Source organism: Frieseomelitta varia, unplaced genomic scaffold, assembly GCF_011392965.1.
Source record: "Frieseomelitta varia isolate USP_RPSP 00005682 unplaced genomic scaffold, Fvar_1.2 scaffold_684, whole genome shotgun sequence".
Taxonomy (NCBI): domain Eukaryota; kingdom Metazoa; phylum Arthropoda; class Insecta; order Hymenoptera; family Apidae; genus Frieseomelitta; species Frieseomelitta varia.
In genome coordinates this window covers 22,020-36,813 of record NW_025110461.1, presented here as the reverse complement: position 1 = coordinate 36,813, position 14,794 = coordinate 22,020, and the positions used below count along the sequence as shown (strand labels likewise).

The window sequence follows — 14,794 nt, the reverse complement described above, 5'->3', positions numbered from 1 at the left end:
AGCAAATAAAAAGTATAGCTCGAAGCTTCGTTTGCGAAGAGAAAAAATTGGATTATCATTGGAATCTCGTTACACTAACGTATCTAATTCCGATCGTGATTATTGCATCGAACAGGTGTACGAAGAACAGAATTATGCTTTGTTCGCACACGAGCATCTATGGAGAACACGAGCTTTTTCGCTGTGTGTTCTTCATAGTCCGATATAATAAAACACGAACTGCACTGTAGAGTCACTAATGCAACGAGAAAAATTGTATTTTCGATTCATTTTTTTAATACGCTAACGCCAATTGCAAAACACCTTACACGACAGATCGGTTGTTACGAACAGAATGAAATTTGTCGACATCGAGAAAAACGTATTACTTCGTTTTGTTGGACGTTAACGAAGCAGCGGCGAGTGACGCGCGTATGCTTGGACTCGAAACAAATCCCAGAGATCGCAATCCTCGGCGTTTTCCTACCCTGTACTTCCAAGCGTTAGGAAAGTTATAGTTGCGAAATAAATTCGTGACCGGACTGCCAGGTGACTTCGATCACTGGCTAACACCGTGTTTATCCGCTCCGCTGAATTATACATTTTTCTCCGTGTGGGCTACGACGCGGAGCATCGACGACGCGGCCTTACGGGAAACTTTAACGAGATGTATCGATGCTATTTCGTTGATTTCGTAAAGGTACTCACCAAACTGTTCTCGCGAACTCTCGCCTAAATACGTGTGCCAAGGGCAAGAAACTTACCTGAAATACAAAAGAAATCGCAAATATTAGAATCATAAACTTTCTTGATTAAATCGCTGCTACAATTGGTAATATTAGCGCAGTGAGATTTTTATTAGTCAGTCACATTCTATAATTCTTTTGCCACTGTTACTCAAAGACTTATGTTTCGCAACAGCAGTTGTGGGATACAAATTGAGTAAACGTATACATACACTAGCTACTCTATGTGTGTTTTCTGCTAAATAAGTGTATTTTTCCACACGTCGATATTGCAATCCTCTAATATCACGTGAATGCTAAATTTTGAAAGCTTTCACTTCGAAATGTGCAAAGAAGAAAGGACAGTTCGAGAGTGCTCGGGCTTGCAAGTCAACGAGTTCAGCGAGTCTTGAATAAAGAAATTTGATTTACTTTTGAAAGAGCAATTTCCTACTTTAACGACACCTCTTCTAGTCACTGCTAATTATCAGTCGTCTCTTGCAATTCGACGATAAGAAGACTTTGCATTTAAATGGAAGTACCTACACATGGAGCAAATGCGAAACGACACAACGAAGTTTTATTTCGATTATTTTAAACTTCAGTTTGAAACTTTTTATCTCGAATTTTGTAATTCAAATTTCGCGTAATTATCACAGATAAACTCCATTTCGTGCTACGCCCGAGTTTGTGCAAACTGACAAATCTAACATTATTGTACCGCAAAGAAAAATTCGTAACAATCAACATACACGATACAAAAAAGTTTTCACTCAGATTTTACTCTTCGTCCTATCGAAAATTATCAAACGTCTCGCGAGTGAAAGATGGAGTTGGATAATAGACTTCCGACACCGTTCTCTCACGCGCAGCAGATCCAGCAGATTTGAATCTCGATCGAATCGAGCTCGTCGAACGCGAGTTCGCACGCATCGTTTGCTCTCGCCCTTCCCGAGGAAGGAAAAATCAAAAGTTCCGTAGGCAGCCACGTACCAGTACGGACCGATCGTTCCCATCGAACGTCATTTTCCCGTCAAAACGTTCCTTTCATTGCCGTTCCCGTTCGTGCGAAGAAAAGACTTGGTCGCACGTCGCAAACACAGCTTCGAGCTATTATTACGCGTTCATTTACAACCACCCCTCCTCCACTCCTCGGCCGGCCTCGTGCCTTGTGCAAAGAACAAAACGGAAGCTCGGTCTTTTACAAGAAAAAGGCAGCGCGCAACGTCGTCGTGAGCTGCGAGAGAGAGCCGCTGCTGCTGCGCGGTGCCGTGAGCCGTTCGTTCCCTCGTCTCGCTTGATGTGAAACGAAGTTTTTTAAAAGGCAGCGTCATGCAACTATCAACGTGCATCGCGAGGCCTTCTCGTTTCTTTGCGTTTGTTCGGCTGGCCGAGAGACCGTGCACGCTCCTAACGTAAGGAGCGATTGTTGTCGGCAATAGGCCTGTCGCAATCGGAAGTTTCGTCTTGCAACCGTCGCTCGGCCGTTTCGCTTCGGTACGTCCGGAGAGCCAACAATCCCGCTCCAACGATTCACCAGAATCGGACGATGGAGAGAGCCCATCTCGATGAAGCCCGTCTCCACCGCCGTACCAAGCATTTATTTCTCTTTATTTTTCCTCTCTTTAGCCAGAAGAGGTAAGACAGACCGTACCGTTTGAATGTTTGATGGCTGGCGGCTCGGTGACGAATGATTACTCTTGCTAACTGGACCATTCGGATATTTCAGGACTTTTTTGTTAATACGTTGAATGGTTGAACATTTCTTTCAGTTTCGTCTAACGGCGTCCTTTCGTCGTTGCACGTTTGGTTTCGAACGAAGTAATTTCGATCCAACCCGAAACAGCAGATTACTATGTGACTCTCGAACCAAACCAGTCAATTCAAATTCTATCACCTCGCCTGATACGTGAGTCGAAACGAAATTCAATTGAATAAAGAAGGAACGAATTTTTGATTCCAAGTTCTATCTTTGATTTATAGAATAATCATCCGATCGATCGGACATTCAGCGTGACAATCCACGTCAGCGTCGAACCGAAAGAAATTTATCACCCAGGAAAATGGAATTGAAAAGGAGCTAAATGCGGACAGTCCGTTACGCTTCTAATAAAAATCGTTAAACTCAAAATAGGCGTGCTCGATACGAGTTTAATCGGACTTTGCCCTGATTTATAAGCCAATGGAAAATAGGTCTCGGATCGTTAACCACTCGGGAGTCCTTGAGCGTATAAGGCGTTTTATACTCCGAGTAAACTCTGATGGAGGGAAAGTCACAATACTTAGTTTACGATACATCAGAGGCGTAACTATCTTCCAACCTATCGTTCAACTCAGAATCACTTCAATTCGCGTACTTTTTAATTAACGAGTATGAATATAAAACAAACAAAAAAGAAAAAAAAAACACACCTGTAAACTCAAGTAATTTTATATTTAAGACAAATTGGACCTTGCGTTCCTCCAATTTGATTACGAGTACAATTTCGATTCAACGTTAGAAAGCAAAACGAACACATCTGCGAGAAAAAGGAGCGCGAATTTGAAACCAGGTATTCGAATCGGGGGATCCCCGTGTCAGCCAATGAAATGGCCAAACAAGGTCGACTATGGCGCCGCTGGACGAGCCGACTTGGTCGGTAAGGTTGAACATCGACGATAACTCTGAAGAAGTTATCAGCAGGCCCGGTCGATACAGCGGCGCCGTTGGAACACCAGTCGGCTTCGTAAGATTGGTCCACGATGATCGCGGCGTTAGCAGCGTCATCTGACGTGGTATTCGGTAGCATCGCGGCGACCGGCCTTGCAAGGCTGCAGGCCATCGAACTCTTGGCCTACTGCCGCGCTACGTAATACGTGTATACGATGCGCGAGAAACGAGGATAACCGGCATGCGAGAGGGAAAAAGGACGAACGATCCAGTGGGAGCGGTCTCTCTAACTCTGAAAATCTGAAAGAGGGGTAAAGCAACACCAGTGCCGTACGACCACTTCAGACAACACGCTCCCCAATCCGAATACCCGAAATTTCATTTCGCTCGATCGAACGATGTTCCAAACGAAATCAAAAAGTCGCGGACTGTTGGAATGATTTGGAAAGTTCTAGCATGGTGGGAAGGACGAAGGCAAAGTATCGTCTCGAATGAAATTTTGTAGGAATAAATTTGGACAAACTCTTCCGTTATAGTCTTCCCTGAAGGAAATTAACTTTAATATCTCTAGTAACTTTAGCATTTTCACCGAATCAGCCTATTATCCATCTGATTCAATTTCTTGTTCAACCCTTTTCTTCTACCCATTTTTAAAAATTTATTCATTTGTGCAAATGAATAACAATCAAAGAAGTATCTGTAACTATTATTTTATAACAACAGTAACAACAATCAGATAAGTATCTGTAACTATTCTATCAATGAAACCTCCAAGAGCGATCATTCCATGTCCCGCGCGTCTTTCATTACCGTTACAACCCCGCAAATCCCGCGGCACGTTTGTACAATCAATCCTTCCCGTCAAACTCGCGTCGAACAAACACCAAATTACAGCCAAATTACAGCGGCAAGTGAGACACAAATAAAACGCGCGGAACGATAATCGGCAGAAGGCTGCTCGTCAAGAAGGTAACAGAGAATTGCAGCGTTACCATAATGGCGGCGCTCTCGAACGTACGAAAAGTAAAGTGCCCTTTGCCGCGGTTATTCGTCATTGGCAATATTCCTGCGCCATTCAGCGTCCTGGCATTCCTGCGACGCGTATAAAAAAGCTTTCAGCTTCGGCGCGAGGAGTGGTTGGCGGTTGGTTCTATAAATGGTGAAACGGCACACGGGTATGCTCGGGCGAAAGGGGAGGAAATGGTGACGTCGTCACGAGGAATTTCATCATATAGCTAGAATGCAGAAGGTATCAGTCGGTTTTAAGCGCGCGACGGGAGGCCAAACCGTGCCACGGTCGCGCTTCGAAGCGGGGCTTCGCTGTCGGACGCACTTTTACCCTACATCGGCCTCCGTAAGCTCGTTAACCAGACGAATCTCGTGCGCAAACCTGACGCTTCTAAGGAGGGAATTAAATTGCCGTGGGTGTGAATTACTACCCTCCCAAAGGAAACCTTTATTTCTTTGCTCTTTCTCAAATGTTACGTTCTATCTGTGCTTCCTCCAGGAGGTTTGAGCGGTTCAGCAGTTGTACGGTTCTGTGTCTTTGGCCTTTCTTTTTCACGTACCGGTAATTAGAAAGAAAGAAAATGTGGAAAAAAAAAACTCGAGAAAAATTCATATCTCGCAACTCGATGAATTATTCTTCGTTCCAAATATGTCGTCTCAAAAAATTGCTGTCAGCGACGTGAAACGTGGAAAATCAATAAAATAAACTTTATTATACTATTTCTCTGTGGTCTTCGTACGTTCTCCCTGGAGAGCTATTCGAGGCTCGATTCATTTCCATACCATGTATTTTCAATACTGATTAGAGTTCAACGTTTAATGGAACATTCCGTCGTGTTACGTCGTTTATTGCGCTCGTGGAAACACGAAAAAACGCGGTATCCGGTTTTGAATTACTTCTCCTCCATCAAAAATTCTAAATTTCAAACTTATTTCACTTTTTCCGATTGCGACAACTACGACAAAGATCGAGACGAGCAATGATCGTGAATTTTTGTACAAGATACAAAGGGAGAAGGAGGAAATTTATATGCGAGAAGCTCTTTCAGAGTAGACCGAAGCTCGATTGAATGTAACCGAACTGTAAACAGGTCTGATACACGAAAGTGCACTCTACTTTGCCAGAATTCCCTCTCCCCTTGGCGGCTTCCATCTGTTTACGTCTATTTACCAAACTAGGCTTCAATTGCTCGACGTACCGCTTGCCCGCTCGTTTCATGCGTCCCGAAGGAAATCGCGAGACACTACGGACTAACTCTTGGAATAAAATATAACTTGGAAATATTCTCTTGCCGACGAACTTCCGTTTAGCGACGGTTTTATGCTTCGAACTTTCGAGAGAATCGAATTCCCCTGATCCGCGTAATTTTCTTCTTCTTGATAATAAATTGAATTTCCTTCGATCCCATATTTCCGTTCATCGATTCAATCTCAATCGTTCAATCGCCACAAATCATTGAAAAATAAATATACCGTGCAGCTGCGATAAGAAATTCTGGAGATTAAATTTAAATCGCGGATTAATATGCATGGTGTATCGAACACCTCTGCTAGACGCTTATCGATCGCTCAACTTTCGTAGCGCAATTACCCTTTAAAAGTAAAAATTGCTTCGTTCCAACAGAATATTCCATTCCGATTGCCGGTCCCTCCATTTACGGAGTCAATGTATCAAATTATTCCGTATCTTATTGAAATTAATTGTATCGTCCAACAGAAAAGTTCACGCGAGGAGCGTTAATTCTCGAGCGTGTGTTTGGTTTTGTTACACACGCTCGAACGTTTCGTGTAACAGATGCCAGTAACTGATAAACGAACAAACATCGACGGAATATATACATATGTTCGGTGTGTGCCGGACACGAGCGGTTAATGGCAAACTGCCTGACCTCGTAACCCTCAGACTTAGCGGACGTACTCGTGTGATTAATGCCTGGACGCGTTATTTCCAAGCCTCCCTCCTCCTCCTCCTCCTCCTTCCGTAAAACCGGCACAGCGTATGATACAATCGTAACGTAATCTCGATTCGGAGAAGTTCGGAGCGACTTTTTCGTTCAGCAAAAATAACATTTACTCGGCGATTATTAATCACATTGCATGATTCGGGGCGAGGGGGGAGAGCTAGATACGCAAGATCTAAATTCGTTTCTGCCGCTGGATTATATTTAGCGCGCAAGTGACGAGCGTGTTATTTTCTGGCGTTTCGCGAAAAGCACGCGAATATGCTTCATTATCCGCGAACGAAACGTTAACGAAAAAGGAACATTCTCTCTCCTCTCTTGCGCGACGGCATCCCCGCTTAACAGAAATTACTTTTTACGACGCGAAAAGTAATTTCTACGCGACGTTTGAGAATGTATATTTTCCGTGGAATCTTCTTTCATCCTTCCATTTCGAGAGCCATTCCGCGGAGGCGTTTCATCGGTCGAGCGATAATTGTACAAATTGATGTTAATTCGACCTTTGGAACGGTGAGATTTTAAAGGTTGGAAACAACAGGGGCCGGTGTTCCCTTTCTTTCGACAAAAGGAACGTTGAAAGCACGCCATATTTCGATCCATTCTGCTAGACGAACGTATTAGATTGTTTTGCATCGTAATGTCGCAGTCGTAAAACATCCAACGGTTTTCATTCGTGGATCGTTTCACTGACCCCTGCACTGTGATTAAAAATTTTCATCGTTAAAACGAACTATAACTGGGGACATTTAACTTCGAAATTGTTCGATTGTTATACTGAAAATCTCGGGTAGAATTTATCTTTGAGCAATAAGATATCGAGTGTTATTTTAAAAGTATCTTTAAGACAATTCAAGCGTAATTTCTAGGCAGAGCACTTAGAGGAAGAAAACGTGCAAAGCACGAAATATCAAGTTGGCCGATTATCGCATATCGATGGTACGTGGAGAACATGCGCGGCAAATAGCAAAGTGGCTCGTAACCTGTAGATTCGAGAGATGTGCTTCGCGATTTCAGCATGATGCACGCGCATGCTAGCCTAACAATAAAGATAAAGCTGCAGAGAACGCGGAGAAACCTTAATCAGGTGAAATGACCCATTAGGCGAAACAAAGTGGTGCGGCTTTATGTAACGGCAATCGTCGAGTCGTAACGATTAAACGCGAGACACGTTAGGTAATTGCTCGGGAACGTGGATTAATCGCCCTGTTAAATGATAGATATTCGAGCATGATTGAGCGAGTAGCAGCGACAAGCGAGTAAATCGTTGACTTTGTAACCTTCGCGACTTTCTACTAATAAATAGTAAACTTTGTCGATTGTCGGCGTGAGAAAACAGTGAATATCGAGCTTCTGTCGCCGATTTTAAAACAATGATAAAAATAAATTGTTGCACCGATTTTTCCGGAGGAAAAAAAATTCTCCAACAGTTTTTGCAGTAACAAAAATCGAGGAAAATGTGCATCGAATCCTCGGAGAGCCGAAACGAACGAAGCGCGAGTGTAAAAATCAACGAACGACGGGAACGTTGATGCAACGGTAGCAAATCGCTAACGAGACGATGCGTGCACGCGTCGAATATCGACGTTGAGCAAATATTACAACCGACGAACGATAACGCTTAAACGATCCATGAATGATCAACGAACGGCGAAGAACGTTACGACAAATATTGGCTAGCGGAGGATTTCCCATGGTAGCGGATGCGAGCGAGCGGCAAACGGCAAAGTGTCTGGCCTCCTAACCTCTAGACCTGGCGCGGGATGCACCTTGAAGAGATGGCTGGATGCTTGTTCGCGTGAGGAACACCGATTCATTCGGAGTGTGTTCGTTCCTTTTTCCGTTACGCGTAATACGCGTGCGTGACGCCGCGCAGCCGGTTGCGGTTCGGGACGAAGAGGAGGCGATTAAAACGGCGCTTTTAAAACGCGAGAAAGCTTGGCCGTGCGCGCCGGCGAAGCGTCGTAACGTTGTAATAACAAGGCGCCTGAAAAATTGCCCGGTTAACTGTGATTCTAGCAGTTGCTCGCGGCTTCCTGCGCGCACCTTCGCAACGCAACCGGTTCCATTATCTTCCCGAACCGAGTGTACCGATGCATTTGCCATCGAACGTGCCTCGCGATAACAGTCTCGTTGTCGCGTTTACACCACCGCACTGTTAAGTAATATTTCGTGTCAACGATTGGATTGATTGGCAGGACAGACAATGGACAATAATTTACGTTCGTATGAATTCTCGATTGACTGGTATTTTCGGAGCGTTTAATACATTGACAATCGATAAATGATCCTCGTTTTTCTGCGGTAGATTGGTAGATTGGTTTAGCTTTACAGACGACAAGCAATCGAACGGTATATGTCTCAAAGGATTTTTATAAGTACTTGGTTCGAAACTCTTGTTTGGACATTGTTTCATCTTTCTCTGTATAATAGCACGAGAATGAACGTCGATTACAGATATTTATTAGGTACCTTCGCGAATGGATCAATGGACGCAAATAGATTCCAAAAGCTTTAAATCAAGTTATTCATTGCTCGCGTCTAATGATACCAATCAAGTACCCAATAAAACTCATTTTCACAGTTTCCCAACGATTCTTGCTCCGAGTGTGTTTCCACGGCCCCTGCGATTCACCGTTGCGACGCTCGATGGTAAACGTACAGCGTAAAAACAAACAGCGGTTACCCATAAGCCGTAACAATGAATCAAAGCTAATGTAAACGGAACTGGCCGGCTCACGAGAAAAGAAATGCGGCAATCAGTTACGAAACGAGGAAGTAGAAAAAGAAGAAGACGAAGACGAAGACGAAGACGAAGACGAAGACGAAGAAGCAAGCGTATATATCGGTTGTAAATCAATGGCGAACACCGTCGCCGCGGCAGAGGAGGGATCGCAATTTTTCCACGGTTCGACGAATTCGCGCCGGTTCGTCCCGGTGCAAACGTTTTCCTTCCAGTCGAACGCGCCGCGTGCTTCAAAGAGAACGGTGAGACAGCACGTGGTGGGTACTCGCGGATCACCGAAGTAACGGTGCCCGGTAACCGCGTCAGAGCCGGTGCTAGCGGTACTCGAAAGCGTTCCGTTACTCGACCGACAGATCCGCTAACGCGACTACTCGCGCTCTCTCTCCTACCCAGCTCTGCCAGCCGCCTTCTTCTCTGCCCCTTTCTCTCCAGCCGCTTGTGCATCGCCACGCCGCGCCGTGGGATGAGAAGCGTGCACGAAAAGCGCCGACATATCGAGCCGCACCGTCTCTCTCGCTGAACAACCCGCGACGAGTAATGGCCCTTCATTACGTTACCAAACCGAACGATCGACCTCTACCGTCCGTCCGTCCGTCTCTCTTTCTCTCTCGCTCCTCTCCGCAGCCAACTCAACTTTGATTTATGTCCGTGGACTGCCACGTGGACTTGGCCCTTTTCGCATCGATCCAGACGTTCTCTTTTCTCTCTCTTTTCTTCGCCGGTTCAATTTGAAATCCGAAGCTCGTTACGTCGAAGAAAATGATAAGGAAGGAATGACAAAGGGTAAAGCGAAATTCTCGATCGTCAGCCGAGATCTAACGACTCGATAAAAATTTGGCCTCGTTTCGATTATGAATCACACGATGTTCTTGATCCCGTTGAGGAGTGGCTCCTCCAGCTGCGTGAGCAGCATTCGTTGCACCGAACGAAATAACGATCCAGAGTGGTCCAAGTGGTTCGTTACTAGTTATCGTAGAGGTATTTCGAGGGCATCGGCGATTACGAGTGGTCGCTGCTGGACGCGTTTTATTTTTCTGTTATTACATACGTACGTCTCTCTATACACCGACCGTTTGCTCAAGACGTTTATCGCAGGATTGGATCGAAGATTGAACTTGGACCGACTTTGCCGATAGAAAAATGATTCGTGGTTGCTGGAATCTATGGTTGATGAAAAGCGGAGCAAAGAATTTATTCGGCAACGAAAAATGATCGGTCAAGTAAGAACGTGCTTCGTTACGTCATTTCTTCAACGTACTTTTAATTGCAAGTTTTCGTGAAATTGAATTTCTTCTGTGTGAATTTGTCACGTAATGTGAAATCGAGGAACTGCTTCAACCCTCTTTGCACGTTGAAATCAATTACTCCCAACGATCGTTGAATCGCGTTCCGCTTACGAAATGGGAGCGACTCGTTTCACATCCGGCTCGAAGGACCAAAATATCGTCGCGTTTCGCTCACAGTTGGGACCCATGTGGTGTCTGTACTCGAAATTAATTTCGTGCAGACGCGTTAAAACGAGTATAGTTTTTAGTTGATAGATTAGGCTACTACTATGATTCTACTGTATCCGATTCAAATTTGTATTTGCCTTTCCCGCTGATAGTCAATTATAGCCAATCAATTTAAAGTACGGGCCGTTCGAGTGCCCTGACTTTGATCTAACGTAATGTCATTTTGAACATCTTCAAGAACGATTCGACGTCAATCGGCTCTGGAGGATGTTAAACGTAACAGGACCGTGATCGACTACCGGGGATAACAACAAGATAATAATCGTGATCGAAACGTGGCGGCCATTAGGACTTCTTGTCAGCGAGAAAAAGCAAACGTCCCGTTACCCTTTAGTCATAAACATCTAAATTGATACAGCAGATTTCTTCATGCTGATAAGAAGCCTATCGTCTTCAGCATAGAACGTTTTTACGTATATATTTTACGTATAACCGCCTCGCGAAAACGCTTCGGAAACTATTGGTTGTTCGATCGAAGCCAACGAGAGGCTTCAGCAACCAGGTTGGAATTAATTTCGTTAATTAAAACGCGACGCGATATCGCAAGAGTTCAAAGGAAACATTCCCTAGGAAACATTACGCGTTCGACATTGATCCGTTTCGGTTGGCGATGTGCCATGTAATTGCTCCTCGATACAGATATCGCAGCGAGACTTTCACCTATATTTTTTAATATCAGTGCTTTGCAGTCTCCATTCGATCGATTCGTCTGTTCAATGCACGATCTTGACTTTCTTGGATGCAAGAGGTCCGATCTTGGACGTTTTCTTCCGTCGACGCGGAGAAATCCGTTGAACGGAGAAAAACGTTCGCGAGGTATCAGTTTGACTTTAAGGAGACAGAGACGGTAACGTTCGACTCGCTGAGCCCGTTCGACTTGCAAAGGATCATTTCTGGTCTATCCGTTCCCTCTTCGACGCAATTGTTTCAACGGGAAAGTTTTTCATTCGTATGTTTACGCATGAAAAACAGTCCAAAGAGAAGGATTCTGTCTGAAAGACAATCACGAAGGAAACGTGAAATTGTCGCTACAATCGAACAAAAAAGCAAATCTAAATTGAGTGCCTGTAGATGTTAAATATAACCCTACCGGAAGATCTCGATCGTTTCCTATTCGTACCTGTGCCCGTGATCGGTGGAGACGCCAACTGCGAGCTGCTTATATCCGGTGGCTGTTGATTCTGTTGCGTTTGTTGCTGTTGTTGCGATTGTTGCTGCTGTTGCTGCGGGCTGTTGGCAGCCACCTGCACGGAACCCGGACTAGCCGCACTTTCCGCCATTTTCTCCCCCTTTTCTTTTCTCTTTTCTCTTACGTTTCCTTCTGTTCCCCCCCCCGATATACGTTTTTCGATTCGTGTTTTTCCGCGAATTTTTTCCCCTCTTTCTCGCAGCGTGCAGTTTCTCTCTCTTCAAACTTCCATCAACGACAGCCGCGACATTTTCCTGGCGCTCGGGGGAGAGAAAAACGCGATACGGAACGTGATCGGCTGTCACACTGTTCTCGTTTTCGCTCCGTGGCTCGACGCGATTCGACGCGACCAGACGAGTAGATGCTGATCGTATTGAATCAGACACAGTTCCGATCTCGCTCCGCAGGTGGAAAATTGTTACCCTGACTCGCACGGAGCGTACCTACGCACAGCTCGAGCTGATTAACGTGCGTCTGCTCGATTAACGAATTTCTTCACACTGTCCGGTCATAGATGAACACACGTATATATATTTTCTTCCTATAGTTTTCTTTTTACACTTTTTCTTGCTGTACCTCGCACGCTCTAGTATCTCCTTTTTATAGGTGCGTGTCTTTTATATTTCGCATTAGCTCGATCGATCTTTAGCAACGTTGGCTTTCTCAAACCTCTCCTTTGCCCCCGGTTTTCTTCTCCACTTGGTTATCCTTATTCCTTGTTTATTGCTGACGACTTTCCCCTCTCTTTCTCGAGGTGCCTGCCTCGTTCTTACACGATCAGGCTGTCGTCGTCGTCGTCGTTGTTAACGTTAACCTGAACCAGCACGTCACGTTCTCACAGGGAGAAGAAGATTCCTCGACGGTTGCCACGCAATCCCGTTTGACGTCAGAGGAGGACATTACAACGACGGCTTGGAATCGCAATCCGGATGCCATCTCTTCCGCGAACGATATATTAAAGATGCACTGTCAAGGGCTGCCTCTGTGTACCGTATGAACGATCGATCGATCGCTCGCTCGCACTGTCGACCCGGCAAAACAGTTCGACGATGTTCGATTACGTTGGCAACCTGGTCGACGGGACACGTTGATTCCTTCGGTGATCGCGTTCGCGCGATCGAGTAGTCAGCGATAGCCGATACGTGGACGAGATCGTTCTCGATGCATCGTCGATGCAAGACATCGAAGAGGTAATCCGGGTGCGATCGATTTTTATCGACCTTCGTGTACTATTCCTCGCGTATACGGTCGATCGTTATCACTCCACGCTCGTTGATCACGATCCGTTCTCTGAACGATGAGCGAAAGAAAAAGGGGAGGTATTTCTCAAGGGGCGTTGAAAACTCGAGATCGAAATTTCGATAAGAGGAAAAGACGATGAAATTCGAGCAGAGACGAGTATTTTACGTACGAGTATTTTAGTTAGTCGTTGGAAGAGTTTCCCCCCTTACCCCTCTTTCCGCCCTCGATTATTTATCTCGACAAAAGTTTCCCTTTTTCGAAAACAAAAGGACATACCCAAGGGAGAGGGCAACAAGCGAAAAATTAGGGAAGCTTACAAGGTACAACAATGTATATGTTTCTTCGTCGATCAGTCGAGAAAAGAGAATAATCTCGAGGCACTGTTTATCGTATCGATCGCAAAGCGTTGTCGACCTTCGTTACTTTGTGATGAAAGAGTTCCACTTTTCGATCCTCTTTCGCGATAAAGACGAAGGGACAAGAAGTCGAAAGAATCAAGGTGTAACGCTATAGAGATAAATGCGAGAACAAGACACACAGGGACTTTAACAACGATACATACTGTTACGTGTTCACGGTGTCCACGTATGAATAATCAGTCAATCGAGAAAGGCATAAAATTTTAGGCACTCTTCACCTTGTATCAACGACACTCAAAAATTTAATTCAGTTACTCGACTCGATCTACCTTTACTTCCACGAATCCAACGAAATTGAAGAACGCGATCGAGATTAATATAGCATATAGTGTATACCCTGAATATACGGTCGACGCGATACAAGCGCTATAAAACAAGAAGTAAAAAATCTCCAAAGCGGAGCAACGAATGTGAGAGGAAAAACGGGAGGAAAAGACCAAGGGAGTAGAGAAAGAGAGAGAGAGAGAGAGAGAGAGAGAAAGAATCTCGAAATTGTTACGCCTAGAACAAGATCAGTCGAAAAAGTACCAATTGAAAATACTTAGGCACTCGTTTGTCCTTATATACATGCGTATAATGTGTATATTACGTGTCTGTCTGTATGTACGCCGCGTTGGTATCGACCCTTTCGTTATCCTCGAACGTTACCCCTTGTCAGCTAAGATACGAAATGGAATTACGAATAGCCCGACGCGCGGCACGCCAACAAACGCAGGGGAGAAAAGCTGAAATAGGGTGGCAAGGGAAAAAAGATGACGGACGAGGGTAGTAGGAGTGGAGCAGCGGCGAGTCGATAGGTCAGTGGGTCTCGTTCAAAGAACGACTCTCTTCGATTCATCCGCGCGTTCGTACGCGCAGCCACGTCGACCTCCTGCCTTTTCTAATATCCACTTCCTCCACCGGTCGGTGTCCTCCGATGCGTCAATTTACCTATTCACCATGTTCGATATCCATCCGGCTACAAGACAAGGACAACAGAATCGAGAAACGTCGAGGGAGAGGGAGCGAGAAAGAGAGAGAGAGAAAAAAAGACGCAGCAGCGCTAGCAGAGGAAAGGTGGGGCAGTAGGCGAGTCGATAGGTCAGTAGGTCTCGTTCAGAGAACTGTTCTTCGAGGGAGTTTCATCCAGTTCGCACTTTCGGTTTCAATGTTTCTACTCGTTAATCTGGACGCACTTGATACAGCCAACTTGGCGCGTCCTGTTTTTCTAATCTTTTCGAACGTGTATACGCGTCACTGGAAGGGATGAGACACAAATTAACGCCGTTGACTCACGAATTTTTCTGAAAAAAAAAAAAACAAAAAAAAAAAAAAAGAGAAAAACAAAAACAAAAAAAAAAAAAAAAAAAAAAAAAAAAAAAAAA

General features: G+C 44.8%; 1 protein-coding gene across 1 annotated transcript; it reads right to left on the bottom strand.

The window, feature by feature from the left end:
- Positions 1-335: 335 nt before the first annotated feature.
- LOC122535231 (androgen receptor-like) lies at positions 336-14,712 on the bottom strand. Its single transcript, XM_043666589.1, has 2 exons — positions 11,701-14,712; positions 336-743 (listed from the first exon to the last, which is right to left on the bottom strand). The coding sequence occupies exons 1-2, from the start codon at positions 11,858-11,860 to the stop codon at positions 712-714; spliced, it is 192 nt and encodes a 63-aa protein (XP_043522524.1). The 5' UTR covers positions 11,861-14,712; the 3' UTR covers positions 336-711.
- Positions 14,713-14,794: the final 82 nt, after the last annotated feature.